This window comes from Drosophila erecta, unplaced genomic scaffold, assembly GCF_003286155.1.
Source record: "Drosophila erecta strain 14021-0224.00,06,07 unplaced genomic scaffold, DereRS2 tig00000126-arrow-pilon, whole genome shotgun sequence".
Lineage (NCBI taxonomy): Eukaryota > Metazoa > Arthropoda > Insecta > Diptera > Drosophilidae > Drosophila > Drosophila erecta.
In genome coordinates, this window is record NW_020825209.1 from 9,700,851 (window position 1) to 9,720,923 (window position 20,073).

The 20,073-nt window shown below is 41.3% G+C and overlaps 3 protein-coding genes across 6 annotated transcripts in view; 2 read left to right on the top strand and 1 right to left on the bottom strand.

Annotated features, from left to right (window-relative positions):
* LOC6550608 (potassium voltage-gated channel protein eag) overlaps positions 1-7,168 on the bottom strand; it is a 56,772-nt gene extending 49,604 nt beyond the window's left edge. The window contains exons 1-2 of one of the 4 annotated variants that reach the window (XM_026981798.1): positions 6,994-7,159; positions 6,385-6,662 (exon numbers count right to left, since the gene is read on the bottom strand). The gene's annotated coding sequence lies outside the window, so the exon portion shown is untranslated. Of the gene's footprint in view, positions 1-6,384; positions 6,663-6,993 lie in introns of those variants that run through there. The other 3 variants (XR_003408017.1, XR_003408018.1, XM_026981797.1) reach the window with 3 other exon arrangements.
* Positions 7,169-7,580: 412 nt separating this feature from the next.
* LOC6550609 lies at positions 7,581-8,533 on the top strand. Its single transcript, XM_001978100.2, has 3 exons — positions 7,581-7,801; positions 7,867-8,046; positions 8,216-8,533. The coding sequence occupies exons 1-3, from the start codon at positions 7,589-7,591 to the stop codon at positions 8,441-8,443; spliced, it is 621 nt and encodes a 206-aa protein (XP_001978136.1). The 5' UTR covers positions 7,581-7,588; the 3' UTR covers positions 8,444-8,533.
* A 3,361-nt stretch (positions 8,534-11,894) lies between these two features.
* LOC6550610 (probable 4-coumarate--CoA ligase 1) lies at positions 11,895-18,940 on the top strand. The gene is made up of 5 exons (XM_001978101.3): positions 11,895-12,359; positions 15,962-16,172; positions 16,722-17,264; positions 17,565-17,679; positions 17,738-18,940. The coding sequence occupies exons 1-5, from the start codon at positions 12,078-12,080 to the stop codon at positions 18,378-18,380; spliced, it is 1,794 nt and encodes a 597-aa protein (XP_001978137.1). The 5' UTR covers positions 11,895-12,077; the 3' UTR covers positions 18,381-18,940.
* Positions 18,941-20,073: the final 1,133 nt, after the last annotated feature.

Genomic DNA, 20,073 nt, shown 5'->3' on the forward strand with positions numbered 1-20,073 from the left:
TCGCTTCGCATTGGCTTTTCCGAATGGGGGAGTGTCAAAAGCGTATCCTTGTGCCAATTGCTCCGTAAGCAATCCTTAGGTCCTTCTGCACTCCTCCCCCTGCTCACCAACAAAAAAAACTGGCTGGCACGCCCACTGTATATTCTAAATATAGCTGCAGCAGTCCCAGACCTCGAAGTCCGCGCCTTTTCTTCATTTGGCCGCTTTGAAGTTGCCGAAGTAACTTCTTCGTGCTGCCACCTTGCACTGCAAGTTAAGTTGGTTAAGCGATTTATGTTTTTATACAGATTTTGCCATATCTTTAAGCGAATATACCTTTATCTACGTTGTGTTGCTCAGTTTTAAGAATAATATATACCATTAGAATTTATATTTTATTCTAATTCCCCGAAAGTATATGTACATAATTCGTTACTAAAAAATCCTGCCATTCAATTACGAAGCCCACTTCTTTTCCGGTGTACCAGAAATGACTCAGTTGTCGCTTTCCCGCTGCTTCCCATTTTTTCGATGGCAAAATCGAAAATCGAAAGTGTGCCAAGACGAGAGGCGAAAGGCAAACGGCAACAAAGGGAAATTGTGTCATAAAAACTTTTTCGATTGCGCCACGCGCAACCAAAGCAACACTAACACTAATACTAGCAACAACAAACACAACAACTTGAGAACTTCAGGCCAGGGGCTTTTGTCTGCTTTTCTTGTTTTTTTTTTTCTGTTGTCCGCCTGGAAAAGTGGGCAGTGGGACGGGTGGCGACTGGGAAAAACTCGAGACTGGCCAATTTATTCAGCTTCTTGTTCTGCTGCTGCTGCTGCTGCTTCTGCGATGGCATATTTACTTGTCATGGCTAAAAGCAAAGCTTACGCCAAAAAATATTGACACAGTAAGAAAACGCTCCCACACACACAAGTACACAGCGCTCAAAGCACACACACACAGACAAATACATTCACATGCACATGATAAGCAAACAATAGGCCAAAGCAGGGCAAACAAAGAGAAAGAGACGGGAAAAGAACAAGAGCAGTGTGGAAAAGGGCAGAAATTCAAGAAAAAAATGAGTATCCTTTTCTTACACTTTTCGGGGGATCCCCACACACACATACACACAGTGACGATAGCTGTAATAGTTTAACAGCGTACGCCGAAAAGTATGCTGCGACATTTGGGCGGTCGACAAACTGGCGTCTACAGTTTGGGAGCCACTGTACAGAGCGAATCAGGCGGAAGGCGAAAATAACTTTAGAAGGCATTGTCCTGCAAAAGTTTTCAATTTCCGGTCAGTTACTTTCGACTCCCGTAAACAAATAATGCGCACTCTGATATAAATACGTAATGGTTATCATTTGCAACTTGTTTTAAGCATTTGCGGCTTGGGAAATTACTCTCCTGTAGCTTTTCATTCGAATAATGAAGTTATGTGGTTTTCGCAATCAAAGCAGCCAGTAGAGTCATTCAAAACTGTGTAACATACTTGTGGCTGGCGCAAAAATAATAATTGCTAGACTGAGAACTTGAACAACTTAAATTTTCACCAAAATAGAAGGTTAGTTAGACGTTTTCTTACTATAAACTTGCACGCAAAGGTTCAGTGTAAAGTTAACATAAAATAAGTAATTTTTACAAAGTTCTTTAAAAATGTACTTCAGAACTACGCATTTATGGAAACCATGGCATAATCAACGTGATTGTCATTTTTAAAAATGTCCTACTTGCATTTGTGGCGTGCAGATATCATGAAATGTTATTAAAATTTTAGTTTATTGCAGAATTGTTTCATATAATATAAACATTAAAAGCAAATAAATAAACTCATAACTGGACTGTGTGTTTTACACATTCGCAAAAATAATTAAACAGTATTAGACTGAGTATCAGCTTATTTTGAATGCCAGTAACTCGAACTTGTATTTAAGTTTGCAGCAATTGTGGCCAATACAAATAATGCTGCTGTGTATATTTTATTGTCTTGAGTGTAAGGTGATTCTAATCAATTGCTTCTTTCATGGAATTTGTTTGACCCTTGTATGGGAGTTATGAGATTGCTGCAGAATCTATTGAAATTGAAATTAAATAAACCTCGTTATATTTAACCTCGAGTAGCCTAAGCCATGCAGGAAATTCTGTAAATGCGTGCCAACTGCAGGCAATAATTTATTTAAGCTGCTGAGGCCAAGAATCGGCATGCGCCTTTGTCTTGTTTTGCAATCTGCCTTTATTTTCTTTTTAATTATTTCTGCGGCTTGTTGGCTCTCCGGATAAAAGGTTTCCGGGTGGGCGGAAGGGCCACGCCCACTACTGCCAGCTCGGCCGCCCAGAACAACACGAAATTCATAAATTAATGCATGGCGTGTTGTTGGCTATTAAAAGCAATGAGCAAGCACATGAGAGGGAAGATCTTAGAGGAGCGGGATGGGACACAACCACACACACACACACACACAAGGAAAACCAACAGCTTAGGGACTAACCCACACACACACACACACACACTGACATTCGGCCGGGCACATTAACATAAAAACAACATCAAGCCAAGGGCCAAGAAGAGCAGAAACCAAAAAGCCAAAAGCTGGAAGAAATACAGCAGAAATGGCAAAAATAAAAGAGGAGCTACAACAGAGAAATATATAAATTTACATATTGCGCACGTGCTTTTGCCTGTTCCAGCTTCTTTGGCTCTTGTACTCCCTCAAAATATATCAAATAGTCCAAATGTACTCCCTAAAAGGTCGCAAAATGCACTCAGAGCAGGAGTAGTGTGAAAAATGGTGGGATTGCTGTGGGCACAAATACTAGTGCATTTACTTTTGGACACCTTATCATGTGATTTTTTACATTTCCGGAGCTTAACAGCTTTAAAAAAATTGTAAAAAAATTAATTTACTTTTGGAGAACTGAGAAAAATGGTTGGCTTTTACCATCCTTAGGCTCCGTTTTTATTTGGAAGCTGGCTTCGGAATTTTTGGTCCATTTTATGGCGACAGGACGGCGTGCCCATTTTCCCCAATGACTGCCAAACTGTGGCCACATTTTACATATGTAATTGTCTATCCCACCAAAGCCCCCACCCCCGGGGCACCTGCCAACTGCCAACTGGCACGGCGAAGAGGCAGTGGGGGCGTGGCAGAGCACCGCTTTGATAGCCAGTGGAATGTTAATAAACTTGTTTTGATACGACAGCCAGATCTCGGGCACAAGGTCAACGAGGACAAGGACGCGGGGAGCGAGTTTTCCGAGTTTTCCGAGTAGTCCTGCTGCAGCAAAAAGCCAAGCCAAACAGTCTGGCAATCTGAAAATCTGACAGGAAGTCAGCAGGTGGTCCAACTGCTTTGGTTTCACTGTAAAAGCGATAAGTGCCGCACTGCCTGCACACAGAAACCTCAGTAGAAATTATGGAAGGTCCTGGGAAAATATTAAGCCATGCGGCTCAATCGAATCGAAACTTTATTTGCCTTTCTGTTCTAAAGACCTTCTATTACACTGTGCAAGAAAACACAAGTAATGTAAATAAAATATTCCATATACAAGCAATTGGAAAAGATAATAATAATAAGAAAAATAATTGAGTGCTAATAGCGGGGCCAGAAAAATGAGTAAATCACTGCAAACTGCATGATGAATGAGCGCCTTTCCGCTCAGTGTAGATAAGCGATAATGCAGTTAGCAGAATAGCAGTGGGCCAGGGGCGAGGTGGGTGGCTGTAATGCAGCACCATCCGGAAACGGAAGCCACGGAAAGGCAACACGGATGCCAGCGGATGTCAAACATAAAACACTTGCGGAGGGTCAGGGGAAGAAATAAAAAGCGACGTGTGGCAGCTAGCATTTAACATATTCTATGGAAATCCGATAGCAAACATTTCAAATGCTCTCACAGTACGTAAAGTTTGAAATCTGCAAATCTGTTTAAAGGCTTATTGGTGCCACTTGATTGATTAGCCAGGGTATTCCAAACGCCATCCCTTTCCCCAACACTTACGCTTCATTAGCTTTGGGTAATAAAAGTGGAGCTACGTAAAGGACACTGAAATATATTGCAGATGCTGGGCAATTTTGATAGCTAACTTGGTTGTATGCAAATTGTGTGTACATTTATCTTCTACATTAAATATTAAAAATATAACTCATTATGAGTATAGAAAAATAAACCGCTTACAATAAATCAAAACTTTATACTCTGTTAGGGCTGCTTATTTTTCGTTCAGTGCACAAATAGGGCTATATGTGTGGCGAATCTAATTTACGATTTGTGCTATTAAATATGCGCAAAGTAAAATTGAAAATTGCAAAGTGGGAACGTGAAAATGCGAATGGGAACAGTCGGCGTTAAAAGTCAATTGCCAAAAGTGTACAAAAGACATATCTACAAGATACAGATATACATACACTGGCCATGTATGTATGTGTGGGTATTGCTTCTTGTTCTTTTCATTTTATTTTATTTATTTTATGTTGACAGCAAATTGCGGCGCCCGTCAGCTTGGACTTTTCCTGTGCTATTCCCGTTATTCTTGTTATTTTTGTCATTTGTGTTGTTGTGGTTGCTGGTACATTTTTAATGTTTTGGCTCTTTTCATTTGGCACACACACACACTGAAGCATACACACACACACACACTTAAGGCCACACATGCGTGACAAATTGTTGGGCTCTTCTGGTGAATTTGGTTGTTCTTTTCGGATTTCTTATTTTATTTTCTCCTGACTGCGGGTTTTTCGCGTTTTCTTGGGCGGGCGGAAAACTTGCTCTCAAGATTTACTCGGCATTTCTGTGCTGGTGCCATTTGGCATTGTTTGCATACTTCCAGGCGCAAAAAGTGGGCGGACCCATTCAATTTCACCCTCTCCGTCTCGCTCTGTTTGTCGCCCCCTCTCCTTCGGCATCAAATGCTTTAAATATTTAAGTAGTTTTACCCGTTTCCTGTTGCTGTGACTCACTGTACGTGTGCTTGCGTGTGTGTGTGTGTGTGTGTGCGTTTGGGAGTGTTTGTAATGGTGCGCCTGTGTGGGTGTAAAGGGCATCAATATCAATCTTGTGCGGATGTCAAATAACACAGGCCACCCACACTTGCACTCCTTTTCACCTGCACACTTTGGCCAGCAGAACTTATGCGAATCGAATATACCCTATTTCTTTACTAGCAATGGGCTTAATAGCTTTAAGTAGGTTTCCCATTAATTCTACCAATAAAAGTGATCTTTATATTTCAGTTGGCAGTAAAGTCAAGTTGGTAAATTGGTAAACAGAAGTTATTGAACCACTCTCGAAAAAAAAGCTTACGTTTATTTATTTATATAAGATATGCCAAAGAATTAGTTATTCATTAAAATATTTTGTACAAAAAATTAAAACATAAATTGTATTTTTTTTCTTTTTAAGCATAAAAAATTAAAATGTAACTCTTTAACAGTGCGCTGTTACCATTGTGGCAACTTAATCTAATCCGCTTATATATATCCCCTAATATTATTTGTATAAATTTTTAATCTTTAATTTCATTCCATATTTTATATTGTAGGTGCACTAAAAATCGAAATTTAATTTAAACAATTTTTGTAGCACTCTTATTTGGTGTTCTGCTTAATGACCCTTATTTTGCTGCAGATTTGATTAAGTTGATTAAGGTAACAGTGCGCTGATTAAATAATATAGACTTCATTCCCCTACAAAAATAAACGTAAACTTCTTATTTTAAACTTCTTAGCACAATGGCTGTCAAACTGCAAGCGTGTGTTGCGGTTGACACTTATGCAACCGCAAAGTGCGTGTGTGTGCTTGTGTGTTGGTTGCACTTGAAAAACAAGCAATTGTTGTAGTTGCTAAGTCTTTTTTTCGCTTTATTTGGTCGCTGACATAATTGCGCATTTCATTTTTTGTTGGCTGACACACATTCAAAGAGAAGGAATATATAGCAGGAAAAAAATCAAGAAATTAAGAAAACAATAAGGAACCAGCGCAAAACTGAACAAATAAATAAAGGAAAAACGAAGCATGAATCAACGAAAAACCAAGAGCACGCAAATTTAACTTATTATGTTCCATTCTTCCACTACTCCTTCTCCCTGGCTCCCTGCTCATTTCAATTTTCTTTGCTCTTTCTTACATTTTCTTTCGGGCAAAACTTCGCCGTTCGCGTTGTCTCTTTCGCGCCGCCAGGCAAAAGTTTTGGTGGCGACAGCGACGCCGGCAGCGACGCCGGCAGAACAACAGTAGACAACAATTACAATTAGAAGTGTGTTTATGCCGCCTTCTCGCGCTCTCTTCCTCTTTCGCTAACTCTCTTTCCATATATAATTCTTTTTTTTTTACCCTATTTATTTGCGGCAAAGTGAAAGAAATTCAACTTTATTACACAATATTTGGTCCTCCCTTTTTGTGATTACCTTTTGTTGCTTTTTGTTGTTTGCTTGGTTGCTTTTTGATTGCTTTTAAATGGTGGTTAAATATATATGTGTATATATATATATTCTATATATATATATATATATATATATATATATATGTGTATATTTTTAGTGTTATTCCGCTGATTCCGATACTTTCTTTGATTCCGATTCTTCACTGGTTTTCGCTTGATTCTTCGATTCTTTTCAATTTATCTGCCTTCGCCGTATTTGCGATGTGATTATTCTGCAACGCGTTCTTCGCATTTCACTTTGCACTGCAGTTGAGCGGCGAAGGTGAAGGCGGTGGTGGCGGTGAAAGCGGAGGAAGAGGAGGAGTAGAAGAAGAAGAAGAAACAACCATTAAGGGACACGAAGAAGCACACAACAAACAAGAAAGAACATGAAACAAGAAACGCGGAGGAGCAGCAGCGTGCAACAATTGCCGACTGCGACGTCGACACGTGCGCGGCGCCCCCTCTTCCACTCCCATAATTCCCCTCTCGCGACACCACCACCGCCTCCCACCGATCACACTGTTGTAATTTACGAAATATGCCAGGCGACATAAAAAAAAAATACAAAAAAATTCGTATTCGATTGGCGCACACAAATGTTGGGTTAATTCGCTGGATTTTCGAACTGGAGGACGAATCCCGGATTCTGAGGACCGCTCGACGCGAGAGCTGCGTCTTCATACTTCTTCGCGACTACGCACCTAAAAGTCGACTACGTGTGAGTTGCGCGCTGCTAGAGGTGGGAAAACATCGATACCACTGCCGATAGTACCATTATTTTCTCTTTGATATTCATCGATTGCATGAAGAGCGCCGCCCACTCGCTAGGTGGCGCTACTCACTATGTTATCGATGTATCAGGTACAAGGGAAATGTGTTAAGTGGCAAAGCGCGCGCTTCCTATCGATTTTTGAATAACTGAAGTCTGTTAAATATTTGAGTTAATTATTATTTGAGAAAAATCGAGATTGGCATTGTACAAAAAGTATTTCTTTGGAAATACTATCTATACTAGATATTCATCATAACTTAGCTAGAGAAGGGGGAGTAGTTTGCCATGATTTTATGCCCTAATTTTTTCGTTTTTCATTGCCTTTCAATCCCCTATGCCTTACGCAAAAAAATTGTGTTATTCATTTTTTCATTTTAAATTTTTTCATTTATAAATTAATTGTACAACGTTCGCCATGTATACCATGCGGCGGATCAATGATGTGTTTTGCCAGCTTATGCGCACCTACCTGGACATAACACTATCATGCTGCGAATCATACTCCATTTGGAAGTTCCCGACTAATTTCGATAGGAACATTGAGCTTGCAGGCACCTTTGTTTGCAGCTCCGAGGAGATGTTCCCATTCATGTTCTACTATGCTCTCGGCATCAGTGTCGTTGGATCGGTGAGTAAAAGGAAATTGCATTATTATTTGACTGGGGCAGGAAGTGAAGGATTTATTACCCGCAGCTTCACAATTTTCTAGAGTTCATCAACATTTCCTTCGAGAGGTTCGGCATACATCTGGTGAGGATGTGGCGGCCACGGAATGCCACAAATTTCAGGGACAAGCAATTGCGCCGTTTTCGAATCGTCGGAAGCATTTTGATGTTCAAGGCGTGGTCCCTACTGCTGTACGCCTTGGTATCCGTGAGTACTAAAAATATCAACAAGTAATAGGTACTATAAATGTTGAATATACGATAATTATTCCAAAATTCTCATAGAACACCCATTGAATTATGTTTTATTTTTACAAAAATATTATTTAAATCGCTTCGAATTGTAATAAAATATTCCAAACATTATTTTAATCCAGATCAAGCCGCATTACATTGCTCCCTGGGTTATAATTTCTGCCACCACCATATCCATCGATTTGTTCCTCGTGCTGTTGGATGTCCTACTGTACCAGACGATAGAGCAGCGATCCCTGCTGATCCTTTCGTTTCCGTTGATCAACTTGTGCTGTGTCCTTAGCGTGCAGTCGACCCTCAAGCGACTCATCGAGACTTGCGGTACGCAGGATCTTGTTTGGTGGACATGATGTCGCAATGGCGTTCAAATTAAGCAAATTAAATTAAAAGTAGTGAATGCAATGCAGTATTTTTCCAAATCGTATCTCGTATTTTCTAAAAATCGTATCAACAAAAATAAAATATTAAAACATTTTGAAAATAGCCGGTTACTATCGATATAATTCAATATTCTCTTCACCAAGATTACGAAATTCCATTCTTCTTCAGCGCCATCTGGATGTCATTCCGCATTCTGACAGTTGGCTAATGGGTAGCGCATATGTGTAATGAAAAGATTGTACATCGTTCTTAACGCTTCATTTAAATGCTTTATAGCTTTTCGTTCTTGAGCTTTCTGGATCACACTTTATCTTAAAAAACAACCGACTTAGGCTTAACAAGGCTTTTAATTAATAAATCTGTTTGGATTTGGTATTGGAAGCATACTCAATTGGCTTTTTTTTTCAAATCATATTATCATAATATTGGGTAATAGAATAATATGCTATGCAGGTTCATAAATGTAGGTATTGCTACATTGTTTACAAGCTAAAATAAATATAGAATTTGTAAAAAAAAGCTAAAACACCATTACAGGTGTCTAGAACCACCCCCGCAAGCTGCGCTCACTTTCCCTCTCTTTTGAAGAGAGGGTAGAACACCAGCCCCAACCCCCTCTGCATCAAGTTTGTGGCAGTGCCCCAACGAACGCTGAGCACAGCAGGTAACCAAATTAGTGCGCAGGTGTTTGCGTGAGTGATAGTCGAAAAACTGAAACCTGTGGCAAATCCCCCCACTAAAAACTGATAAAGCAACCAGAAAAGCTGAACCCTACACCCCAGAAATCTAAATCCTGGCCATAACCCAGCTCAAAGATAGCCGAGATAAACAAGTTGAAGCTGGGGCATATGAAAAGAAAAAAACACACGTATAATACAAAAGAAAAACAACGTAAAACGACGCCAAAAACGCGCATGCAACAGCCTTAATGAAGGCGAGAATAACTGGTTTGCTTGGATAAACATTTTGGAGTTTGTTTTGGTCCCGTTTTCAGTGGGCAGCAGGGGAGGGGGGACTGAGCCAGGGTCCAAAGTTCAACACAAAACAGAGCCAAGAAAGTACGACGACTCGTTTTCGCGAATCGCACAAATTTTGCATGCTCCGCACAGGCGAGTTCGCTTGTATAGCATATAAACACAAGTATGCAGAATATGATAAAATCTTCCCTTGGTACAACTAAGATAATACGATTGTCTGAATAAATATGTTTACAAATGATTTATTTAACAGGATATTATCAGTATGCTCTTAAAACATTCTTCTTATTTTTCTATTTCGATTTACTGTTTTTTCTATGCGAAATATGATCATAATACAAACCTGTTGTCCCAAACTAATCAGATAATAGCTTGTCGATCCATCATATCACATTTGCTAATTTAATTAGCCAGTATACTCTCAATATTCACAATTAAATAACCTGTGGTGCTATAATTGTGAGCTCAACTGTAGATGTGGGCGGAGGGCAGCTCGAGAAAGAGAGATAAAACGTGTGTGATGCATTAAAAATGCTGTTTGATTTGACATGCGAATAAAATAAGCACATTGCATGCGAGTGTATATAAGATAAGTTCGAAATCAGTTGAATAACAAGTATCCGACATTCATATAAGGCCCAACTATATGCTATATACAACTATATACAACTACAACATCAGGCCCACTGTAACTCTCTCTCTATAATTTCTTTTATCTCAATGCAAATGCAACTGCAACGTGATCGAAGTAAGGGAAAGAGCGGGGGAGAGTGTGGCGAAGAGAGCACTCATTTACATAGAGCTCGAATTGTACGACTGTGTGAGTGAGTGGCCGAGGGAGGAGAAAGGTAGAGAGCCTCATTTTTGGCCTTGAGGTCCGCTTACGTTGCTCTCTAGTTTTTGTTGCTGTTGCTTCTGCTTTGCGGGGATTTGTTTTGTTTCTCATATTACATACTTGCATACATTTATATGTACATATGTATTGCTGTGGACTGTGCTCTTACAAGTGTCCATTTCAAACGCAGAATTTCCCCCAGCTGGCAAAACTTGTTGCAAAAGAGTGTTGCGTTTCCCAATCAAACACTTGCAAAAGGGTGAATGCACTGGTTATTGACAGTTTTAATTCGAAAAACTACATACGGCTTAAGGGCATTTATTCCTGCCCAGATATTCCATCTCTACCAAATTTTAAATGATGCTCTAAAAAGTTGTAATACATATTATTACCTATAGAAATCTTATGGGGTATGCCAAACATGTTTAATACAAGGTATTCCTTCCACATTATTACCTAAAGACTTGTATTTAATGAGGTAGGACATTCATAACAAACTAAAATTTTCCATCTGGTCTGTTGATTGTGCACATGAGTAAATGGAACCCGATTCATTGCAGTTCAGGTGTTCTAACGGGATTAGCGTTTCTTGAGTCAGTGTCCAAGGTTCACCGCCATACTCATACCATTCCGTTTTCATACCAAAATTCTGGTGATAAGCACAGGAAAGGCCTGCAAGTCATGCGTAGACAACAAGAAGCCACTGCATCGCGATAACGATAAGACAGTGGTGGCGAAAGGGGTTCTCAGGGGGGGAGGTGCGTGGGAGGCAAGTCTAGCACTTCAGAGCCACTGTGTACGGGAGTTGCCTTAAGTGATGCACTGGAAAGAATTGGAAACAGCCTCTTCAGCTGGAAATGCCTCAAGTGGCGGTAATAACAACTAGAGGTGTAATTATACGCGGCACCTCCACTTTGCGAAGGAACAACGTGACAACTTGAAGGGCTTATCTCGAGTGTGTATATCAAATGACTAATAAAACTGTTCTAAAGGCATTTCAAGTTATTATAAATAGGTATATTTATTATTGATATTTGATTCTGCCTCTTTTTTCGGTTCCTTTTCCAATTTAAGCTCATTTTAAGTAGCATTTTATTGACTGATCGCTTCCCTTTACAATTTACAGTTGCAGTCTGCTGAGAGTGAGAGCGGTTAAGTGAGAGAGTGCATTCCGGAGAAGGCCAAAAATCAAAAACAGAACAGCACATACACTGAGAAAATGATGTCAACCTAGGTACGCTTACCTATAATACAAGATATATATTTTCATTCGCTACAGCTTAACAATTATTGTAGCTCTTACATTTCTGATTTTTTTAAATATTATGCTCAATAGAACTAATAAGAATTTTGTTAGGAAGCTGATAACAGGAGAAACTTATAAATAAATGTAGAATTTAGTAAATCTCATTTGAATTATTACAGAGTAAATGAAAGTCTAAGGATCAAAACTAGCTTTGCTTACCTTCTGCTTTCAGTGTATGATCGAGAGAGACAGACATATCGCGCACCGCCACCGCCAACGCGATCGTATTTGTTTTTGTTGGCGTTGGTTGGTGTTGGTTGGTTGGGGAGAGCAGCAGAGGCAGAGGCAGAGGCAGCGGCAGCGGTATTACTTCTCTCAGCGCCGCACGGCGTCGCCAGTCGTGTTTCAACACTCGACAGCAGCAGACGTGTGGCAGCAGCAGCAGCAGATACACTAGTTCAACACCTCGAAGAGGCAACTGCATAGGAAATACACACACTCTGTGCTACACTGAGCGAAAAAGCGCGTGACTACCAAATCCAGCCATGAATCCAGCTGCTCAACTGCTGCGCATGCGCAGCGCTACCGCATTTGGTAGCGCCGCAACGCGTAGCATCACTACCAACCGGCGGCAGCGGACCACCAGTACCGCCAGCGCCCAGCGGGAGCGGACGCAGAGCGTCAGCGAGTCGGACAAGTTCCTGCACTACAGCCCCGAGGACGGCTACTACAAGACCTCGCCCTTTGACCCCGTCACCGTTCCCAACGTGCCGCTGCACGAGTACGTGTGGCGCGACTTCAAGAAGTGGGAGCGACGCACTGCAGCGGTAAGTGATCAGTGATCAAGTGTTGAAATAGTGTTAAAAACACTTCCCGTGAGCCGTTTTTAATACTTTCTGCAAGCAAGCAGAAATCCCTGTTTGCAAACAAATCGTTAACATTTGAGCCCCTCCTTAAATAGAAGCTTACTTTTGTAGTACGCTAGGGTTTTTCAAGTCCATTTGGAAATCGATGCCAAGGGTTCGGAGTTGCCAGGGATCTTAACAGTTTTCCGAATATAAACAAGTGTTTTTGTACAATACTAGAACTAATTTACTGTAGTATCACCTCAATATTCAAAGATGTTTAGTGCATGTGTCTCAAGCAGATAAGTAAAGCCCATTGATATTAGCGAATCTCAAAGGTAACTACATCCCATTGGGATCTCCAATCGACAATTAAACAATGGTAAACAAGAACGTAAACGTAGGCCCGATCCCCATAAAAGCCACCGTGAACCCAATCGCATTATAAATTCACGCAATCGAAATCGTTGCATTGGTTGTCGTACATATGTGCCGCTCAGAAATACTTTGTTTATGGCGGTTTATTGAACCTGAACCTACGTCTATATATAAAGTGATATTTATACGGGCGCTGGCATTCGCAGTCTGATTTGCGATTGCCACAACACTTCGCAATGCCGCATGCCAAACTTTGTATCTTCGTATCCTTTATCGCAATGCCCCCCGTGGTTGCAGATACACTTGCGTGTGTGGTACCCCGACTTATCAGTGCGATTGGGAGGGTCTAGGTGGAGTCTATGGCAGTATTTGGGTCATTAAGACCTCCGGTTCGCCATCGGTCCCCTTATCGGACATCGCTAATGACGGGTTCTGCTGATAACGGGTCCGTGATAAGAGCGAAAGTGAAATGTACCAAGCAGGCCCCACGATTTCCATCAGGGGGGCCAAAAGGCCGGCCTCTCTGGGGGCACTACTATCGTTCCCTTCCGGAATACCATGGTACTTCGATTCCCGTTCCGGACTTCGCATCCATGGATCAGTGGGCGCAAGTCAGCCGGCTGAGGCAAATTGCCCGGGATTGCAGATAAGGAAATCTCGCGCTTAAATGAATCGCGTCCAGCTTTTGTCGACGGGTTAAACGAGTAGCCGGTGTAATTTTAGACCCACACGCGTACATATGTATATCGTTCCCAGGCGACCTTCGCCAATTGTTTACACTTTTCACTTTTCGCCGTGTAACTAGAAGCTCTACATGCGAGTATATGTATGTGCATACAGTTTGCAAATCAAAGTGCAAACTGTTTTCATTGAAATTTATTGCCATCATTTGTGCAATATAGGGGAGGTTGAGCTCTGATATAACCGAGTAGTAATCACCCACATGGCCGGTTTTTGTTTGAGGCGTAACCAGAGCCCCAGCCAATTGTTGAATTAAATGCAATTAAAAGTACAAAGTTCGCCTTTCGTCTCCACTCGCTGCCACGCCCACTAGGTTGTCCACTGCGCCCCCAGGATTGGTGGCAATTGTTTATTTAGGGATGGAGCACAAAATAAGAAGGGCTTCCACTAGACAAGATAAGGATTTAGTCGTGTCATCATTATACGCGTATTTCCAACTTTTCGTCAGGCGGATCAGCTATTGTTCCAGTTATTACAGGCACTTGTGGCTTGTGCAAATATTTATGTTATTATTTCTGTGTAGCGAAGAGTAATAACTGCTAGAATTTCAAGAGCTATCTACATACATGCAGTCAGCAATGGAAACTTAATTAATTTATATAAGCATTGTTTACGTGCCTTATTATTAGTTATCGTTGGCTTTCTGTAATTCAAACAAATTTCTTAGAAATACTTGATGGACTATGTAACCTGCCACTTTAAGTTCCTCGAATTTTAAATGGAATGTTTGTGCGTTTGAGAATTGCAATACAGATGATTCACTGGTGCAATCACTCAATTTTAATCAATTTCCATTCGCTCAAGTGTTTGTTGCCCTGAACCGAGCCACAAAAATGCTTGATATGTCCATATAATGCGCTTTTAATTGTCTGGGGTTATTTTTTACTTGATAATTTTGATGGTTTTGTTTTGGTTTTTTGTTTTTTGTTTTTTTCGCTCGCCGACGTCAACAGTCCAGCCTCCTCCGTATTTTCTCGGCGCTCCAAATTGCCGTCCTATGTTGGTAATTTGGCTATTAAATAGTCATGCACGGGCTATAATTCTACAAATCTATGTGAAGCAACTTGGGATATTGTCTATAAAACTGTTGTTGTATTTATATTTATATTTAAATTTCCTAATACTTGTGGATGCTACCTTTAAATGCAGGCACTATGATGTGGCTTTTTTCATTACCTAATTTAGATGATCATTTTTGTTGATTAATTAATTAATTTCTATTGTTTTGTCTGAAATATGAAAGGCATCTCCAAGATGTGCCGCCGCAACCTGAGATACTTTCAGCTATTTCTTAGCTACTTTTCCGAAGCCAACAAGACTTTCTGGCAGTTCGCCGCCGCAAAAGTCAACAAACGCTGCAGAGTAGGTGACAAGAGCGAGAGAGGGAGAGGGAGTGGGCCAGAGCGAGACAGATAGCGTGAGGGGGCTGACTTGTTTAGACTTTGCAGACTTTGTACTTTGCCCCACTGAACTTTGGACCGTCCCACCGACTGAAGCCAAGCGAAGCGGTTTCCGATGGACCCACGGGGGGCTCGGCGGTTTTAGAGGGGTGCAAATCAACATATACATGGCAATGCACGAAATGATTCTCTTATTTTTTACTCGCTTATTTATTCATTATGGCGTCGGCCTGTGTGTTTGCCTCGTTCGTGGGTTGTTTTCTTCAATTTGAGCAACTTGTTGGCGGCGCGGCTATTTATAACGCTTATTTTTAACCGAATGTGATTTCCGACTGCGCAAATTTGGGCTGACGATCCCCCAATCTGCGATTCACCACCCCCAGTCATTAGGGCCACCCATTTAGCTGGTACGCAACCTTCACCTTAGCCCTGCCATCCGGTTTTGAGGTCAGCCCCACGCGAAGTCAAGGCCAGTCAAAAAGATATGAGATCATCAAGGGATGAACTTCAAATATATGTTAGCAGTTTGTAATACTCAAATAAGCCAGGTCAGCACAACTGACGTACTGACCTTGCTCAAATCCCAAAAACTATTTGAAATCGATTAAATAGCTAAACTGGTGCTGATAAAATAGCACTGGCTCAGATAAATGAGCCAGCCGATTAGGCTGACATTGTCATTTCAATTAGCGCGGATATCTTATCGCATTATAAGCTTTTATTATCCTGTTGCTAATTAGGTGGTTAATGATTTAACCCATATCAGTGGTATGGTGTGCCTAATTTCAGCTTAGTTAATCACTGTTCCGTGCTATAACTACACTAAACACTAGATTTCCCATAAACATACGATCCTAACATATGCGTCCTCTTGAAGCATTCTTCAGATAAGATTCGAATGCCACCCATTTGGATTTTCCCAGACTTTGGTTGATTTTGATTTATCGTTATCAGTATATTGGCCCGATTAGCATATATTTATATTCAAGATACGGGGCTTTAATGATTCTTAAGCTGCGTATTCTATATGGAAATCAATCCACTTTACTACATTTACTTTTTTAGGTTTGTGTGATCACCGATCGGCAGTACACTTTTGCCCAAATGCGAGATGCCTGCGCCGCCTTCGCCGTCCGTCTGCAGACCAAGTTCAATCTCCACAAGCCCGACGTTTTGGCCATCTGTCTGCCGAATCTCCCCGAGTATCCCATCGCCACATTGGGCGCCATTGAGGCGGGACTGACGGTGACCACAGTGAATCCCGTCTACACGCCTGGTAAGTTAGGATCCCAGTGGGTTCTGTGTACAGCGATGTTCGCAGCAATAGTAACTAAATGCTAACAAAACTAGGAAAGAACAAATATTTATGAACAGAATTTTTACCCTTAAGAAAGAATGACAACCGATGTTAGCTATGCCAGCGATGGCATTTTACCAAAACCAAAAGTCAGAATCACCCACTGAGTTGTAGATTACAAGTTTTTTTGTTGAAAGCTTTCAAGGTAACCTATTCAAATTACCCCTTAAAATGCACTTCATTTTTATGACTTAACCCATTCGGAATTTGTGAGCACTACGTCGTGTGTAGTTATAATGGTTGCACACCGTAAATCCTTCATAAAAGATAGGGGCATATAAAAGTGTTTGTGCGATGCAGTTAATTAAGCGAGCAATTAGCTATTTGCGTGACCACCGCTGTACATTGCTTAGTGACTCTTGAGTGCGTCAAAGTCTCCTTATCGGGAGGTCTTTGTGTGGTGGCATCTGTATTTTGTGGTACCAAAGTCGAAAGACCATCTCACTGATCCTCACACTTCTATTGCAGACGAGATCGCCCGGCAGTTGACCTTTAGCGGAGCCAAGTTCCTGGTGGGAACGGTGTCCGGATTCGCCACACTGAGCCAGGCCAGCAAGCTGGTGGGCAGGCAGATACCCATCGCCGTGGTGCGTACTAGTGCCGAGGAGGTTCTGCCCGAGGGTGCCATCGATTTCAGCGAGCTGACGAGCACCCAGAATGTGCGTTACGACGATCTGAAAGTGCCCAAAGAAGCGTCCGCCGAGGACATGGTCTTCCTGCCCTTCTCGTCCGGCACCACCGGCCTGCCCAAGGGTGTAATGCTCTCGCACAACAACATCAGCAGCAACTGCGAGCAGGTCCAGGCATCCCTGCCAATGGACCTCCTGGGTCCCCAGAACACGTTGCCGGGCGTCCTGCCCTTCTTCCACATCTACGGCCTCACCGTGGTCATGCTCTCCAAGCTGGGACAGGGCTGCCGACTGGCCACCATGCCCTGCTTCAAGCCGGATGACTTCATGAGGTCGCTGGACAAGTACCAGGGCAGCATCCTCAACTTGGTGCCCCCAATTGGTAAGTGGAAAGTGCTTCGTGGAGCTATATTGCAGTACTAAATACCTTTTCTTATTCGTTAAAGAAATTATGGGAATAATTTAATTTAATTTAATTAATTATGGGAATGGCAATCTTATTTACCAGCCAATTCTATTTCGGATTGCTGTAATTTCTACAATTTACTTTTTGTTTCGCTTCAATGCCTAAAAAAATATTTCTAAAAATTGGTTTAGGGCAGGTTCTTCTCTTATGTCGTATTACCATAAATAATTCAAAAAATGTTTGATAAATATTTAATCTATTGCATATACTTTGCAGCCCTCTTCATGATTAATCATCCCAAGCTGTCGCAGGAAACGGCGCCCCACTTGAAGGTGGTGATGAGTGGAGCGGCTCCCATTGGTCAGCACGATGTGGAGCGCTTCCTGAACAAGTGAGTTGGCGACGCACGATTTTAGGACGACCCGAACTAATGGCATTTCCGTTCACAGATTCCCGAACACTGTCTTCAAGCAGGGCTACGGCATGACAGAGGCTTCGCCCGTGGTTTTGCTGACTCCGGAGGGCAACAAGGTGTACGCCTCGACCGGAGTGCTGCCGGCCAGCACGGAGGCCAAGATCGTTCCACTGGATGGAAACGATGTCAAGGGCGTGGGTCCGCGCACCACCGGCGAACTGTGCGTCCGAGGTCCCCAGGTGATGGCTGGTTATCTGAACAACGATGAGGCCAACCAGGTCACCTTCTATCCGGGCAACTGGCTGCGCAGCGGCGACGTGGCCTTCTACGATGAGGACGGTCTCTTCTACATCACGGACCGCATGAAGGAGCTGATCAAGGTGAAGGGCTTCCAAGTGCCACCCGCCGAATTGGAGGCAGTGCTGCGCGATCACCCCAAGATCCTGGAGGCTGCCGTCTTCGGTATTCCCCACGAACTCAACGGCGAGGCGCCGCGAGCCATTGTCGTCCTGCGTCCGGGAGAGAAAGCCAGCGCCGAGGAGATCTCCGCGTACGTGGCCGAACGGGTGGCGCACTACAAGAAGCTCGAGGGCGGAGTGATCTTTGTGGACGAGGTGCCCAAGAATCCCACTGGCAAGATCCTGCGCCGCGAGCTCAAGGAGAAGTTCTCCGACTAAGTGCCTAGAGGACGGATCTTCGTAGGCTAAGAAATATTTTTGTGATTTTTTTTTTTGTTCTTCTCAATGTGGAATGGCACACGGGCAAATGGAGTTCTTGAAGCGATGTGGTCTTCAACCTATTGCCAAATTTAAGAACTCCATTTGATTGTGGTTGCATTCCGCGGAACATGTATGTATATGAGGAACATCAATGTTGGCCCTGCAACATTGCATTTACAACTTCGAAAATACTTAGTTCTTAGGCTTAGACATAGGTCTCGATTAGTCGCTCGATTGGTCCATAGTTAGTAAGTCTAGATTAGGCATACGTAAGACCCTATACATAAACAAATGCGTAATCTGTATGCTTGTACTCTAACATTTGATTATACCTAATGACGCATCCGATATTTTGCTATGATATTCCCCTACTTGCATATATCAATTTTTTTTTGCCTTGTACCATAAGATAATTGTTTGTTGATCGTATTAAAAGACGGCGGCATGCCAAATCCAATACTATAAATGCCATGTATGCCACGATGTTTAAAAATAAAGACGAAATGAACTAGTTGAAATGACGTTGTGTTTATAGTGGCTGAATTATCGTGCATTGAAATATATCAGTACATTAGTTCAGCTGTTCATCTTTGAACATTATTTGGTTATTTCAATATCAAAATCAATCAAATCAAGTATTTTTTAATTTATTTATTTACGACAAAATACACAAAATTTTACATTTGATTTAGGCTTAGCTTTTAGTTCTTTAGTTCTTCGGTTGGTTGTTGTTGTTTTCTTGCTTTCTCCATCAGACTGAATTTCAATTAAAATTACTTGGACTTAATATACAATAGAAAAAAAATATATATGTGAGTGTTCTGTGTCTAATGGATGTGTACGTGATTCGTAGAAGTGCTTACAAAAATTAGGGTTAATTACTCTATCAAAATGAAAGGGTTGAATTATTTGCTTAACTATTTAATTCCAGTTAGACGTTAGTAAATAACAAAATTAGTACCTTAATTTTTTTTGTATTTTTTCTTTATTTTTTCTCTCCTTTTTGCTATAAACTAAAAAAAAGTGTAAGAATAAATTACAAAAATCGTAAATGCATATTCGTAGTTCAATATGTGTTGTTACATAAATAATAAACATTAAAAAATGATTAAACGAGACAAACGTAATTACATATATATATATATATGTATAACAAGAAATTAGGCTTGATTTATTTTTGTGCACTGAAATTAATATAAAAATTCAAACGCTTGTGTATTGGTTAGTGTGTGTGTGGGGTTTGGAAGAGCGCCAATTGCCGGGAAAACAGTGTTGTAAAGTAATATACGACTATTTCGACTATACGACTATATATCAATTGATCGAGCAAAACATGATTTTGGTATAAATAAAACGGAAATAACTGACAATCATTTTCAAAGTTGTACCCTATATGGCACGTTTCGGTAAAAACCAATCGTTTAACAAAATTCAGAAGAAGACATACACGTATTAAGAAATAAACAGTTGGTCTGAGATATTTAAAAAAATGTCTAAATGAATGTAAACTATAATTAATGTGCCTGGAAGTATGTCAGCTTTTTATGATTAGTAACTCGATCTTTCGCCGCGAAAAGCACTCTCCTTCTCTTTCCATTTGGCTTACTAGCTTTAAGTTTTGGCTTTAGTCGATAGGCAGTAGTTGGAGTTT